The sequence below is a fragment of the Anas platyrhynchos genome, chromosome 2 (genome assembly GCF_047663525.1).
Source record: "Anas platyrhynchos isolate ZD024472 breed Pekin duck chromosome 2, IASCAAS_PekinDuck_T2T, whole genome shotgun sequence".
Taxonomy (NCBI): domain Eukaryota; kingdom Metazoa; phylum Chordata; class Aves; order Anseriformes; family Anatidae; genus Anas; species Anas platyrhynchos.
In genome coordinates, this window is record NC_092588.1 from 50799640 (window position 1) to 50813963 (window position 14324).

The 14324-nt window shown below is 36.9% G+C and overlaps 1 protein-coding gene across 14 annotated transcripts in view; it reads right to left on the reverse strand.

Annotated features, from left to right (window-relative positions):
- The window catches only part of PTPRM (protein tyrosine phosphatase receptor type M), a 472980-nt gene that overhangs the window by 36426 nt on the left and 422230 nt on the right, over nt 1-14324 (reverse strand). For all 14 annotated transcript variants that reach the window (XM_027452030.3, XM_027452024.3, XM_027452023.3 and 11 more), the window contains one exon: nt 2437-2534. In XM_027452030.3, the coding sequence (XP_027307831.1) occupies nt 2437-2534 (98 nt within the window). The remainder of the gene's footprint in view (nt 1-2436; nt 2535-14324) is intronic.

The window sequence follows — 14324 nt, forward strand, 5'->3', positions numbered from 1 at the left end:
CAAGTTCCTAGCACTGATTTAATGACTACCCAGCCAGTCCTGGTAAACAAATACACATACGCCCCCTCAATGATTAATTCATGAAGGACATACATTGTGTGGCAAACATATTAAATAGATACTCCTCTTTTCTGAAAACATAAAGGCATTTTCCTCCTTGACTTACACTGGGCAAGAGTTTTTAAAAATATATAAAATAATAAGCCCCTATAAATCTTAGACCAACAACAACACTCGAAATAGAAAACCTCAAGGTCAGGAAGGCTGCAAGATTTGCCCTGCAGGAATGCTACCAAAAAGCCCATTAAAATCATTACTAATCAAGGTGGCACAGAGCTTGTGTTTGGGGTTGAGGGAGAGATGGTGTGTTAGTAATGATGGTTCCCACCCTGGGAGTGGGACAGAAGCACCAAGAAGGAAGCAACTGTGTTGTTTTGTGGCTCATACCATCTGATTTCCATTAAAAGCTCATTTTAATTTCTGCTCTCTAATCTCACCTATGTTGGCCTCCAGAGAAAGCAAGAACAAAGTCATTTCTACCACTGTCAGAAACAAGAAAGCTGCAGATTGGTATCCCACTAGGACTCTTGCACCCTGAAGAAATCTCCACGGTGGCACAAACTGTTGCTTGCTGCTAAGGGAATGTACGACCTAACTAAATGTTGTGAGGGGAGGCCACAGTGCTGGCACCGAGACTGGCACCTCCCTGGGTGACACCTGACAGGTCATGTTAATTGATGCTTTCAGATATGGACTTCAGGAAAACAGTATGTGGTTTCACGTACTGTGCTATGTTTGTTCTAAGGTTTGTTCATCCATCCCCTGAGAGCATCGTTTTTTGCATGCTTAGTTATTTATGAATGTGTACAAAGCTTTAAAAAATTTGTTGGAGAGTTTTCTATTTGTACAGATTCATCCATTTTGAATTGGTATGCGATCACCCAACTATTTCTCCCATCCTTTTCAATCAAGGGACTGAATTTTTAAAGCAGCCATGATCCTTCTTTGTCTCTGCAATTAGTTGTACACATGTTCCTGCAGCAGGTGTTAATTGCCGTCACAAATCCTACTTTTTTTTTTTTTTAATATCTAAAAATAATAATTGCACCTGATCTGTTGGCAGGCTTGGTCACACAGATATCTAAATGTTAGGATTTATAGTAGCAATCAACCAAGGACATAAAGAAAGATAAATTGAGCTTGTAAAACTGGACTTGTTAAAAAGGAGACAAGATACAGCCCTTTGACTCACACTACATAAGGAGTGCTCTCTCTCCTGGTGCAAACACTACAGGGCAGAGGGATATCAGCCACTCTACCAGCATGAAATTAAAAACACATCTCAAAATCATGTGGCTCACACCAAGATACATGTACTTCATGTACTTGACTTCTTATTTCAATGTTTTGATTTACAATAATGCAGTACTTGCAATAACAGCAATGACTTTTTTTTTTTTTCTCCCATATGAAATGAAAGCCATATGCCCAGTTCCCAAACAAAGTTACCTGAAAAAAACATCCCAGGTGAAAACTAAGACATCATGCATAGACAGAGTAGTAAATTAAAAGACTCAGTTATTGATGGTTGTTAAAAACAAAAACAAAAAACAAAGAAAAGGGTTCCATTCAATACTTGTTGAAAACAAAATTAGCTTTAATAACTTGAGTAGGAGACCTTCTTTAGACATTATCAAACAAAGAAAGAAAAGTACACCTTATGAAACAGGTAAATCAAGCTTTCCTTTACTAGTCAGCTCCTGAAGAAGAACTCCTGGTCAACAGGTTTAGTAAAATAGAGCAGTAGAATAGCTCAGTTGGAAGGGACCTTCAGCCATCATGTAGATCACTTCAGGGCTAGCCAAAAGGTAAAGCATATTACCGAGGGAATTATCTAAATGCCCCTTGAACAGTGGACAAATGAGTAATGCCAATTTCTTCGGTTTTAGTCTGGAAGTGAACACCCAGACAAATCATGTTGATTTAGACTAAGATACTGTGAAGGAAATGCGATTTCATAGTTTAAATACTTTTTAAAGAAATCTGTCCCAGAATTACTCCTCCCCTTTGCCCCACCCTTAAAAAAATAGGTGACTCCATACCTTGCTCTGTAACCAATTCCCTGGTTTCCTTTAACAGAAATAGCATGTCTGAGACATACACAAAGATACGACACTTTCCCTCTTTGGCAGTCTTTGCAGACTCTGCTGTACAGAGTGCAACTTTATCAGTTACTTTTTCATTGTGTTAATGTTTTCAAAGCCAAGCATCCAAAGCATGCTTAAAAGTAATTGATAATGAACCTCTTAGTAGAGGCAGTCATAAATATTTTATGTGCCTTACTCAGTATATAAGCGTCTTGTTGGTCTGCTATTTAATTTCCAAAAGCAAACACCTTGGAAGTCTTTCATCTTTTAAAGTACAAAAATCACTTACCCTTCCCACTTCTACGAGATTAGTAACCATGATTATGCTGGCTGTGTTCTCATGCCATACCATTCTCCAAAAGTCATATATTGTCTCCTGCATTGGTCCTGAAACAATAAATCAAAGGAAAGGTTACTTTCTGAAAGTCTCATGATTGGAAGCTTGTCTCTGGGGAAGCCTGAGAAATCATGGTTATCCACATATATTCATATCACTATCATCATATTTTTCATTTAGGGTCAATTTCCTTTCTGTCATCTCACCTATCTGCATTTAAGTATTTTTCTCCTGAAATAGTGCTCTGAAAGAAAGTTAGTTCTCCAACATCCAGGTATTTATCTCCGTAATACCCCAAAGTGGAATTATAAAAAATGGATAACATTACTCTTTCTCTTAACAATTGGATGATAACCTAGGGAAGGTGTATTTGGAATGAAATGAGCCACAATGGACTATGTGGCCTTTCCAGGTTTCTAATATTTTTCTTAGTATGTACTATCCATCAAATTACCCCAGCTCCTAAATTGTACTTCCTGAAGTGAGACAGAAGTTATAGTTTCTTGCTGCTGTATATCACTTTGCAAAGCAGCGGGGAAAGCGGTAAAGAACCCTTGTGTGTCATGGCAGTGATGTCCTCTGCTGTACTCTCAGAGAAAAATGTCTCTGAACAACCTGAGCTCTTTTGTAGACACAGGGCTTCTTTCAACATCATGCTGAGACTGGCCACCAGCCCACAGGAGCATAGGAAATGTCAGTGGCAGAAATGTAAAATGCTGAGAACAAGCACAGCTTTCACACGTGCCTGGTCATGTCTGTTTCTAGCCCATGTGCCTATGTGATGTTCCACATGTCTACATGACATTCATTGTGCCACCCTGATTTGAAACCACTGGTTTAAAATCACTGGGCCAATAAAAACAAACAAAAGCAAAATACTATCAAGAACTACAAACTTAACATCCACATTGAATGCATTACTGAACTGCCACACTGCAGTAAGCAATTAGACTGGCATAAATGTTCCTCAAGTGAAGAAACCAACACTTTTAAAGCATTATAAAACCTTACTTCGACACATCTAGGTCGTTTGGTACCCAAGTTTTGCTACTTTGGTTTCCATTTTTAAATGGGAACCAAATGGAAATGGAAACCAATTTTACTCCGAAAGTCAAGTACTTACTGAACAATGTAATAATATTATAAGCAAGTAAAGCCCAATTCATCAGGCCATTAACATAATTGTGATGTAACTTAGAACTCAAGTTTAAGTAAAAGGATGGTAATAGTTTAGAACTCGTGAATTTCTATAAAATATTTTGATTTTTGGCAATTTCAAAACATATTATCATCCACAGTTTGCACAAACCATTTTAAAATGTTCTGCGTTCTCCCCCTTACTTAATTCTTCTGTTTCTAAAAATGCTGCATATATAGTTCGTTTCGCTGTTTTCCCTAAAGTCGGTCAACTTGTCTTTTGTTTGTTTAGGTAGCTCACATAACAGGAGAAAAAGCCAGTTAAAACAATAGGAAGCTATGCCTGTTGGAACACAAGAAATGTCAGAAGCCACAGAGTAGAAATAATAGCAGAATCTAAAAATACCGTTTCTGAAATTACTAGCTAGACTCAAGCTGGTGTTGTGACTGCAAAGCTTGAGACTATTTAAAAAAACCAAACAAACAAACACAAACAACAAAACAAAAGAGATGATATTTTTGAAAGATTTAATTTGCAAACATGACAGATTTAAGTCACTCTTTAAGTCGGTCTCCACCATGTGAAAATCTACAATAAGTATTTTACTTCTACATCAGTGTTCTGGATGTGCTATATGGAAGTTGACCAAGCACAATTTTGGATGCTACAGTAAGATAATTAATACACATCATAGTGTATGTTTAGCTTGCTTGTGCATCAATAATGTCAGATTCAATATAGTTTTCTTGGCAATTCAAGTCACAACAGCATTACAAAGGTTTTGGACCAACCTCTCCTACAGGTAGAAGAAAGGAGGCTATTTTACTCACTGTAGGAAAATGCTGTCTCTGCATAGCTCTTTCCTTCCTCTCAAATCTCAAAAAATATATTCAGCAGAATTACTATTGCTGTCACCTTTGAAGGAATGTAGCTAAAAATAGGATTAGGGAGAGGCAATTTTCCACAGAGTAATGTCCTGGAAGGAGTCTGCAAGTTCATGACACATTATTAAGATTATTTAAGCTTGATTAAGGACAAAAAATAACAACAGGACGGCTTTGAGAATCCTGATTCACAGCCTGGTTTAATGGAGAAAATCTAAATGGCTCCACTGCATTCTGTCACCACAGAATTATGTGATGTTTAAAGATTGTTCATCTGAATATGTTTTTCACAAAGCTGGAAGAAAGGTGAAAAAAAAAATCCTGTCCACACAGCCCTGTTATTTTCCTCATGCAAGAAGCCAGAATCCTTCAGAAACTAAGGGACAATGTAGCAAGTTTCTCTATGTATTATTTCAGACAGATTTCTTTCCTATTGATTCTTTTGAGAGAGATGGTTGGGCCCTACTTCGTAATAGTCAGTTCTTTCTGACAGCTCTGGGACAACAGGCAACAATTCATTCCTGATTTTTGTCCTCCACAATCAACTTAATTTGTCTTGTGATTTAAAGATTCTTACATTTCAGATCCTTAAGTCACAAATCACAACAGGGCAGAGATGCTAAACACTATTTCCTTCCTAAATATTTTGAGTTTGTCATTCTTCAGAAAGAAAGAAAGAAAAAGAAAATAAATTATGAGAGAAATACATCATAAGAAAAAAGTAATAGCACTTTTCAGGCCAGAGAAAAAGCTGGGCTCTGACAAGTCTTTCAAGTTTGATTCCAAATGTTCTTCTGGAACGTCCTGTTCTGCAGTGCTGAGTATGCTCTTCTCAACCTTACTATCCAATTGATAAGACAATGATAATTAAAAGTGCTTGACAGGATTTCCTGCTTTCCTCAAGTATTTTCGAGTGTTTTTCCTGCTTTTTCTCTCCAATTCTTATATCTAGCCTCCAAACTTCTTTGACATTCAGGACACTGAAAGGAAAAAAAAATACCCAAAAACCTACCTTAAAGTCTCAGAAAGTAATTCTTTTCCACCCCATTTTTCTTTTCTTCTTGACATTTTTCAAATTATTTTCTGACATATGAATAAATTATTACTTGTCTCCAGCCAGTATTGAAAAGCATTAGAGGCTCTAGGTAGGGCTGGAGGATTTATTGTCATGAAGAACTGAACAATTTGATTCCAGAGACTCATGGTAGGGAGACAAAGAGCCTATAATTGTTCTAAGTATCAGCTTAACAGATGTGTGCACAATAGGCAGGAAGGTTATTCTCAGCAGTTGCCCTCTTGCGGGAGGAAAAGGTCTGAGGAGAAGGTACTGCGCTGCTAAACAGCGAGCCTGTGGCATACCCCATTAGCTACACAATATAGTAGTTGGTATCAAAGATTGCTGCTGTGAAAAAAGAAATCAACAACATACTGCCTCCTGAAGATGAAAAGCAAAGCAAAGGAAAATAAGAAAAAGAAATAAACCTTGCAACCCCCCAGCTAATTAAATGCATTATCGAAAAAAAAAAATCAAAAGAAATGATCAGTGGAATATATCACAACCCTTAGCTGCATTACTAGTAGTTGTTAGTTGCTGCTGTGGGAATGCCAACATATTAGGAAATGGAAAATCACACAGCTTCTAAGAATGGATTAAACTCTTAAGAAGCTGCTTCTGTACGCAGAGCTTTCTGGATCTGCTTTCTCCTTGTCGTGAGACCCAGTTCCAACAACTGGCATTACTACTGGGATATGTGATCATTTTGAACACTAAAAACCAACCTAGAATACAGAAAAACAATGTAAACGTTTAGGAAAAAAAGCTAACACTCAAAGACAGAAGTAAAACCTGAACCCTGAAATGTCCCCAACACTTACTCAGACTGAGGCTTGTAAATCTATGGACATTTTTAATTTCCTACAAAAGCAAGCAACTTAATGAACAAATAGGTTCTGAAACCCTTTTGCAGCACAGAATGTTAAATCCTCAGCAAAATGGTTGGTACTCCTGATACCAAATTCAATGATAGCTATTAGAGCTAGAAACATGCAGAAAATGAACAGGTACCTTTACTGCTCTCCCAAGGCAGTGCCATGGGCAGTGATAGACACTAGCATGTGATGACAGAGGCAATGGACTAACAAGATGCAAGACTTTTACTGCAGCAGCAAAAGCTGATCCCGATAAAGAGTGCAATAAACCTGCTTCCAGTGAGTATGAGGTTGTAAAATGGTCTCCTCTTCTAGTGGTTACTGCAGTTTCCAGGAGCAATGAGGACTGTCTTCCCTTCTTATTGAAGCAAAACTTACTCCTTGCCTCTGTGACTGCCTACCACCTGTGTACAACCTTGGCACTCTAGTTAATATAGCAACTAGTTAATATACCTGCACGGAGTGAGTTGCTTTTTAGCCCTCATTCTTTATGGTCCCTTCAAAATGAACCTGGGGTGCAATATTTTTTTTCTTATTAACAAATATGGTTGTGTGGCAAAAAAAAAAAAAAAAGCCCAAAAGCAAAGATTAATTTTGAAAATACACTGTCAAAAAACTGCAAGCCCATTATGTAGCAGAAGTCACTCAACATACTTAAGAAAGAGCAAAATCAAATCAAATCAAACAAAACAAATTACTAGGAAAACACAGTACAAGCTAAATAGATTAAAAAGTTGAGGAATGCTCTTTTTCCTAGTGAACCCATTTAAATGGGACAAACAAGCTTTTAGAAGAATAACTTACTGAGAATTTCACAGCAAGAAGCAAAATTACAGGGTTACTAATGCTCTGTCAGTCCAGTGATCTGATTATCTGTAAGTACATGCTATTTGCTCTTTTAACCATGCTAGAATTTGGAGTTAAGAGCAGAACTCCCTTTCAGAAAAAAAAAAAAAAAAAAAAAAAAAAAAAAAAAAAAAAGTTATGTAAAATACTGCAGTTAAATGTTATTTTACACTATAAATATCACTGACTGCAATCAAGAGTACATCTCTCTTACTTGAAATACTTTTTTTCTCTACTGAGTAAGGCAACATGATGCCCAACATTTTATCAACAGGAATTTATAGGCACATTATTATGTGATCGTGTAGTCATGAGGACTCAGCTCTGTCAGTCTCTCAGTTACTTTATAAGACTTTGTTCAGTGGTCAGCAGCTCTAAAAACATGGACACTCTTTTATGTGACCAGGTTTAGACTAAGGTACATAAGATTAGGTCTCATTTTTATATATGTATATATATATATATACACTATATATATATATTTAAAAAAGCAGCATACTAGGAAGGAAAGTTATAGATTCTGGTTTTGCTGATTTAGTCAGAACAATGACACCAACTAGTGAGATAAATAGCTCATTCATTTTATTTTATTTTTTTTTGGAATTGCAGAACCACTGCTGTGCAGCAGTGCAGCTGTACGCTGGGGTCATTTGTGCCCTCCCCAAATGAGCTAGTTTCTGAATGGAAGATACTCAGTTGCTGATAATCTGATTTGTCAAGCACAGCTTTTACCATATGCTTGTTAAATATGTATGCTAGCATGTATTTAACTTTTCCTCACCCTTCCAGGAGTTCCTAAGGGTTTAGTGCCTCCATGGAGGCCAGTGAAGGCCAGAACAAAGCTCTACTACCCAAACTTACAAACTCAGGTAGTGATCATACAGTCTTTCTGCAATAGCTTTTCTCAAAGTAGGCTTAGACATTTGTTCTCTGCCATAAGAGATACACTTCAATTGACTTTAATTATTTTTAAATGCTTGTACAAGAGTATGTTTTTATAGGCACAGTATGTGCTTCTACCAATACTCTGGATAATTTTAAGGTCTGAGATAAAACTGTGGTTGAGATATCACTAAACCCCGTGGGTCCAACACTCACCAATAGCTACCAAAGGCATACAGATCAGTCCTTTGTGATTAAGGTGTCAGTAAAATAATGACAAAAAAGAATGAGGTCATATAACATAATGCTTTAATTAATATCCTTGCGAGTCTGCTCAAGAAACCAAAGCAGGGGAGAGGGTAAAAAGTATCCCAATGCAACACATCTATTCACCTTCAGTGAAATCTCCTATACGCCTGCCACTGTAAGAATTAGCACAGTAAATACAATAGACATTTGTACTGGCTGAACTTGGCCATAAATGTTTCAGTGTTATTTATTAATTGCCAGTTTCTAGCTGTCATATTTCAGTATTAATTTTTATTTGTCGCTTCTCCATATCCCAACCCCAGACATTCTGTGCACTGGAGAACCTCAATGAAATTAAACAAGACCCTGTAATGAGCTGAAGAAACACAATCTTGCTTTAATGACTTTATTTGATTTATAGTGTTGATGCAGACTGTGACGGTATACGAAATGCACTTTCTAATTTTAGCCTTACAAATATTAATTATTAGGTAATCTTCAGCAGGGGCTATATCGTAATTATACAGCTATGCTGGCCTTCCTGATAAAGCCTTCCTGGAAATCTCTCTTGCCTTGGAAAAATACAAATAAACAAAGCTGCAGATGAGCTTTCAACAAAGTTGGTACCCATTAAGTATGCTAAGCCAGCAGGCTGCCCAAGCAAGGAAGCCTGAGGCAACAGTTACTCTTACGTGAAGCATGGAAAAAACCTCCCTCTCCATTTTAGACCTTATTTTAGCTGATTCCTCCTCCATGGTGGCAAATTCAGAGATGGGGCAGAAAGAAGCCATTTGTTTGTAAAGGCTTCTTTCTGATATTTACTCATTTAATTTAATTTACTGATTTAATTTAATTTACTGATACTGAGGTAGCAAAGAACACCACTTTGTAAGCAACACATTTGCCAGGACTTTAATAATAAACAACAACGTGTTTAGTTGCTCCTAACACCAGCTGTACACCCCACTTCAGAATATAACGTGTATATCAATCACATACACTACCTATATTTGAGTCTTAGCTAGTCCTCCACTTCTTTTTTTTATTTTTGTCCTTTTTTTTTTTTGGCCTTTTGCAGTGATACTCCCTTACAATCCAAAGAAAGAGAACAGTAGGCAGCCACAGTATTCCACAGTAAGCCACCTCAGCTAGACTCAGGTGGGTTAATCAGGGCTGAGCTATGAATTTAAAATGTGTTTTTCACGATTTCCTCACCTTAGATGGATTGTCAATAGGAAACGGATCTGACTGAATCTTGTTAGCTTGACATTTCAGGAAAACACTGCTCATAAAGCAAGCTGAAATACTTTACTGGGACAAATCCTGCCCAATACAGCTACTGGCAATGTAGATGCTTTCTACGGTATCCTTCGTTCAGAAAAATGCAGCCTTCTCTCATTATCAGCTAAGGGACAGCACAGTGAATAGTAATTGGCTGATTTTCAAGCACAAACTAAATGCTACCTGCTTCCAGCCAGCCAGTCAGCAAGCACTGCTGGCTGCAGATCGCTCTCTGCGAAAACTGGCTTTCACAAAATGGAATTTTTGAAGTGCTTTCAAGTCCCATTAGCTTCCAATGAGGCTTAGACTGCTAAGTGACTGAGGTGCATGGAGAAATTTTATCTATTGCTCCCATGAGACTGACCAGTGCTCTGACTGGCCTTCTATACCACCACCTCCTACATTTGGAGGAGTAAGCACTAGATCATCCACAGGATGAAGAAACAGAGGAGACTGACCTGTAAATTCCCCATCTCTTTCCAAATGTAAAAAGAACATAAGAACATTTGGTTGATAATAAGCCCTTCACAATGTAGAGTAGGCATGAGTCACAGCACTATTGTTTCATGAAATACATACAAATGTTTCATAGATTGCTGAAATTAAAGAAAACCACTAAACTCCCAGTTTAATATGGAGATGTTTCAAAAACAACCTTTGAGCAATGACAAAGCTGATAATTCTAGAGATTTTTTTCTTTGAAATAGTTCAATTCAAAATCTAGATAATCAGCTTTAAAATAGACATTCTATATATGTGTGTGTATGTGTGTATACACACCAACCATTGCCTACAGCTGGATCATTTCTCTTGTTGGCATCTCCTCTGATCCTACTCTGCAGTGCTTCTGTGAGTAGTCAGAAAGTTTTATGGGCATGTGGTATTTATTCTCTGGAATATCACACAGCATTTTATTTATTGATACAGAACCAACCAGGCTGGAACAGCACACATCTCTATGCATTATTTTGTCTGTGTTACAGTGCCATCTTGAAATCCTAGTCTGGGACTGGAGCTCCACTGTAGTGGGAACTGCCTTGCATATTAAATACAGACAGGGTGTTCATGTCTCTCACAGTCACAGTCTAAACATGCCTGGAGAGACAACGGGAAGCAAGGTAGGGGCAGAATTAATTGGACAGGTTTGGTATAATACACAGCAATCACAATATGCCAGCTGCCTCGCCATTTCTGAATAATCCTAACTGCCCCTTCTCCACATTAGTATTTCCACCAATGGCACAAGACATTGTTGCACTTAAATGTGTTGTTAAATCTGAGACCAGGTTTGGCAGGTGCTATTTAAGACATTTTTATAACACTGGTAGCTAATGCTACCAGCTAACTTTCCATCTAATAAAGTGTTACACACTTATTGACTGACATTTCTCCATGGCTGAATTTCCAATACTAGCTCAGTTTGTTCTGTATCAACAAAGTAAAATGAAAATGTCATATGATTTTTCAAAGAATAAATAGCATGTTCCCATAACACCTTTTGATTACTCACAGAAGGACTGCAGATTAGGAACAGAGGAACTGCTGGCCACAGAAATGGTCCAGATTTATCCAGTTAGCCTTAGATTAGGCAAAGCTGAATGCAATAAAAGCTGTGTACACAGTACTACTGGCTGTGTCTATGTCATCATACCATTCAAGAAAGTTGCTTTTTCCAGTCTTTTTCTGATCTTTTCTTAAAAAATAATAATAATAAAAAAATAAATAAATTCATGTTTATCCAGTATAATTGAAAACTTCTTTCATATTATTTGTTTGCTACACAACAGGGATGTTAAATGGTCCATTCTCCATTAACATTTTTTCAGACTACAGTAAATCCAGTATCTTCCAAATTTTGCATTACAGCAATAGGGACAGACCTAGCCCTGGAGGCTAGGTTTTCCCTAGTGAGGGCTATGGGGTTACATGAATAAGGCCAGAGTCTTAAAGCTTTACCTTGCACAGCTTTTTAAGGGAGCACTGCTAGGCAATGACTTGCAGAAAATGTTTTTTTATTTTTATTTTTATTTTTTTCACTATGAAGCAGGAATACTTTGAGTAACTGTACTTGTAACTAGAGGCCCTGATCTACTTTCCAGTGGAGTACACTGGCTGCACAGCAAAAGTTGGTCTCGCTCACACATGGACTCTCTTTCTCCATATGCCCTTTTGACATTTAATTGCTTAAGTACAGTCAAGCATGTCAGGAAAACAATAGGGGACTCCTAGGAAACTGAGACACAGGCTCAAATTGAATCAGATCAAATAAAAACATGAGATGCTGACTCCCCATCTGAAGTCAAACCTCTGACTGGAGGATTATTTTAGGAGCCTTGAGCCTAAAACCTGATCTTTGTCAAAGCAGTCCAACAGAAAGTTTCAGCTTAGCTGAATCAATGCTTTCTAGTGTGAAAACTTTAGTTTCTGACTAGTGTATTCTTTGAGTTTCTAATTTGTGTTTTTTCTCAGTAAGGGTGACTTACAACATGGAAATAGAAATACCTATAAATCACTAAATAGTCCATCTGAGCTTGGGATGACTAACAAATATGGAATTATTTTATGAAAAAAATATGCAGCCTGTAACATTTTCCAGCTTGCAAGTCTTAGGTAATTGATTTGTTGGACTGGGCTCTTCATATCAACTTGTAATGCGGAATCAATTTTGACGATGGATGAGAACTTAAGATCATTTTATCCCCTTCACTAGAAGGTTCCTTAGGGAATGGACAAAAGAACCTAATTAGTCTTTTCCATTTCTACTTTCTATTTTCATGTTGAGTCAATCATAAGCATCAGGATGTAATAAAATCATCACTATTCTTCAGCTCAAAAATACGAGTTTATTCTGGCTACTTGTTTCTTTTATTATTCCCCAAGGAACTTATTGTGAAGGAATGTTACTCATGCTTTTGAGTAAGATATTCACATGCTGTATTCTTTAAACTTGTGCTGGAAGTTTAAGTGTATTAACATGAACAGTCTACCCAGATGAAAAAACAAGACAATTTAATCTACATTAAACCTTAAGTAAAAATGCAAGCAAAACCTTTTTTCTCTCTCTCTCTCTTTCTCTCTCTCTCTCTCTTTTTTTCTTTCTTTCAATTATAATCCTTATAGTTATCTCATGAGTGAGATATATCACTCATGATATGTTTTTCTAGTTAAGTCCGGAGAACATTGGTAATTTAATTTCTTCCTCAGTTAGCCTAGTATTTTTTAACTTATCTCAGAAGCCATGGAAACACTGGAAATACTCAAAACCCAACAGATCCTAGATGTATCAAGATGCATGTGAAGGTCATTAACAAATAAATGTGTATTGGTTAATTTTCCTTTTAACTTCAGGATAATTATAGTAAAAATTAAATCTGCTTGACAAATTCTCTCAGCACTGTTATTTATTACTACTTTGAGGAGCACATTGGTTATTTTCAGCACTTCATGTAGGAAAGTGCAATAATAATGTTTTAATTCTGTTTTTGGTTATATTTTATGGGGGGATGCAATATGCAATGTATACTGTAAACAAGGAAAGCAATTCTAACATGTGGTCTGGATATATGCTTAGTACAGAAGCAGTAACATTAATGTGCTTGCAACAGAATGAGATTTAGCAGAGAGAATTGCCACAAAATGTACATGTGAATATGCAACTGCACAGAAGAATACAGATGCACAGGAAAAGAAATTAATCCAATAAGCTTGTTGTTTTTTGTTTGTTTGTTTGTTTTTTCAGAATGGCAGTGCTTCAAAATCACCCTGACTGTCACGTGCATTGGTGGCATTATCAATGTAGAGATTTGAATTGCCACCAAAGGATACAGAATAAGGAAAATATGACAGGTTTCAAAGATTTTGATACAGTGAAGGGAAAAATAAACTGTGTTATTTGTTTCTGGATGCATTTGTTTCTGAAATACATTCTGTTTGCTAATTTGCTGCATCCCTTTCTTTCAACAAATGAGAGGACCAAAAGCCTTCTCAGACCTGCTGCTAAGCTTCCTCTAGGTTGCTGAAGACTGGCTGGAATATAGACTTCATAGACAAAAAGATGCTTTGACTGTGTGATTTTCCTGACAAACTGCATTTCTCTGCTCCTTCTTCTGCCTTAGCATTAGACTCTGTGACTGACAGGCATGTTAAAAGTACTCCGTGAAGAGTGCTGGATACCTTCCCCATCAAGTCCAATTTATGGTTGATTCCTTATTGAGGATGGACACCCCATAATCAAACATCAGCTTTTCATAATTTGCATCCCCTAAAAACATGGACAGATGAGGTACATTTGTAAGGCTGACACTATAAATCTTCCTTGGACAAAAAATGGATGCATGGATAGTGCATGATCTCAATAATTAAGAGTTTGAAGAGCAGCTATACCAATAAATGTCAACTTCCTGAATGTCCAAAGTATGTTTGGCTCACAGAAACAGTTTGCTCAGCTCTTGAGTTTTAGAAAGATCATAATTTCCTTGTTTTCAGAACATATTTTATAATCCTATTTTTTAAGAAGACAAATATATTACTTTTCATGAAATGTTCTATTTTCTGTAATACAACCTTGTAACGTTTCTTTTTGCCTACACAATTCATTTATTTGTCTACTTAATTACTGTAGTCTCTCATTT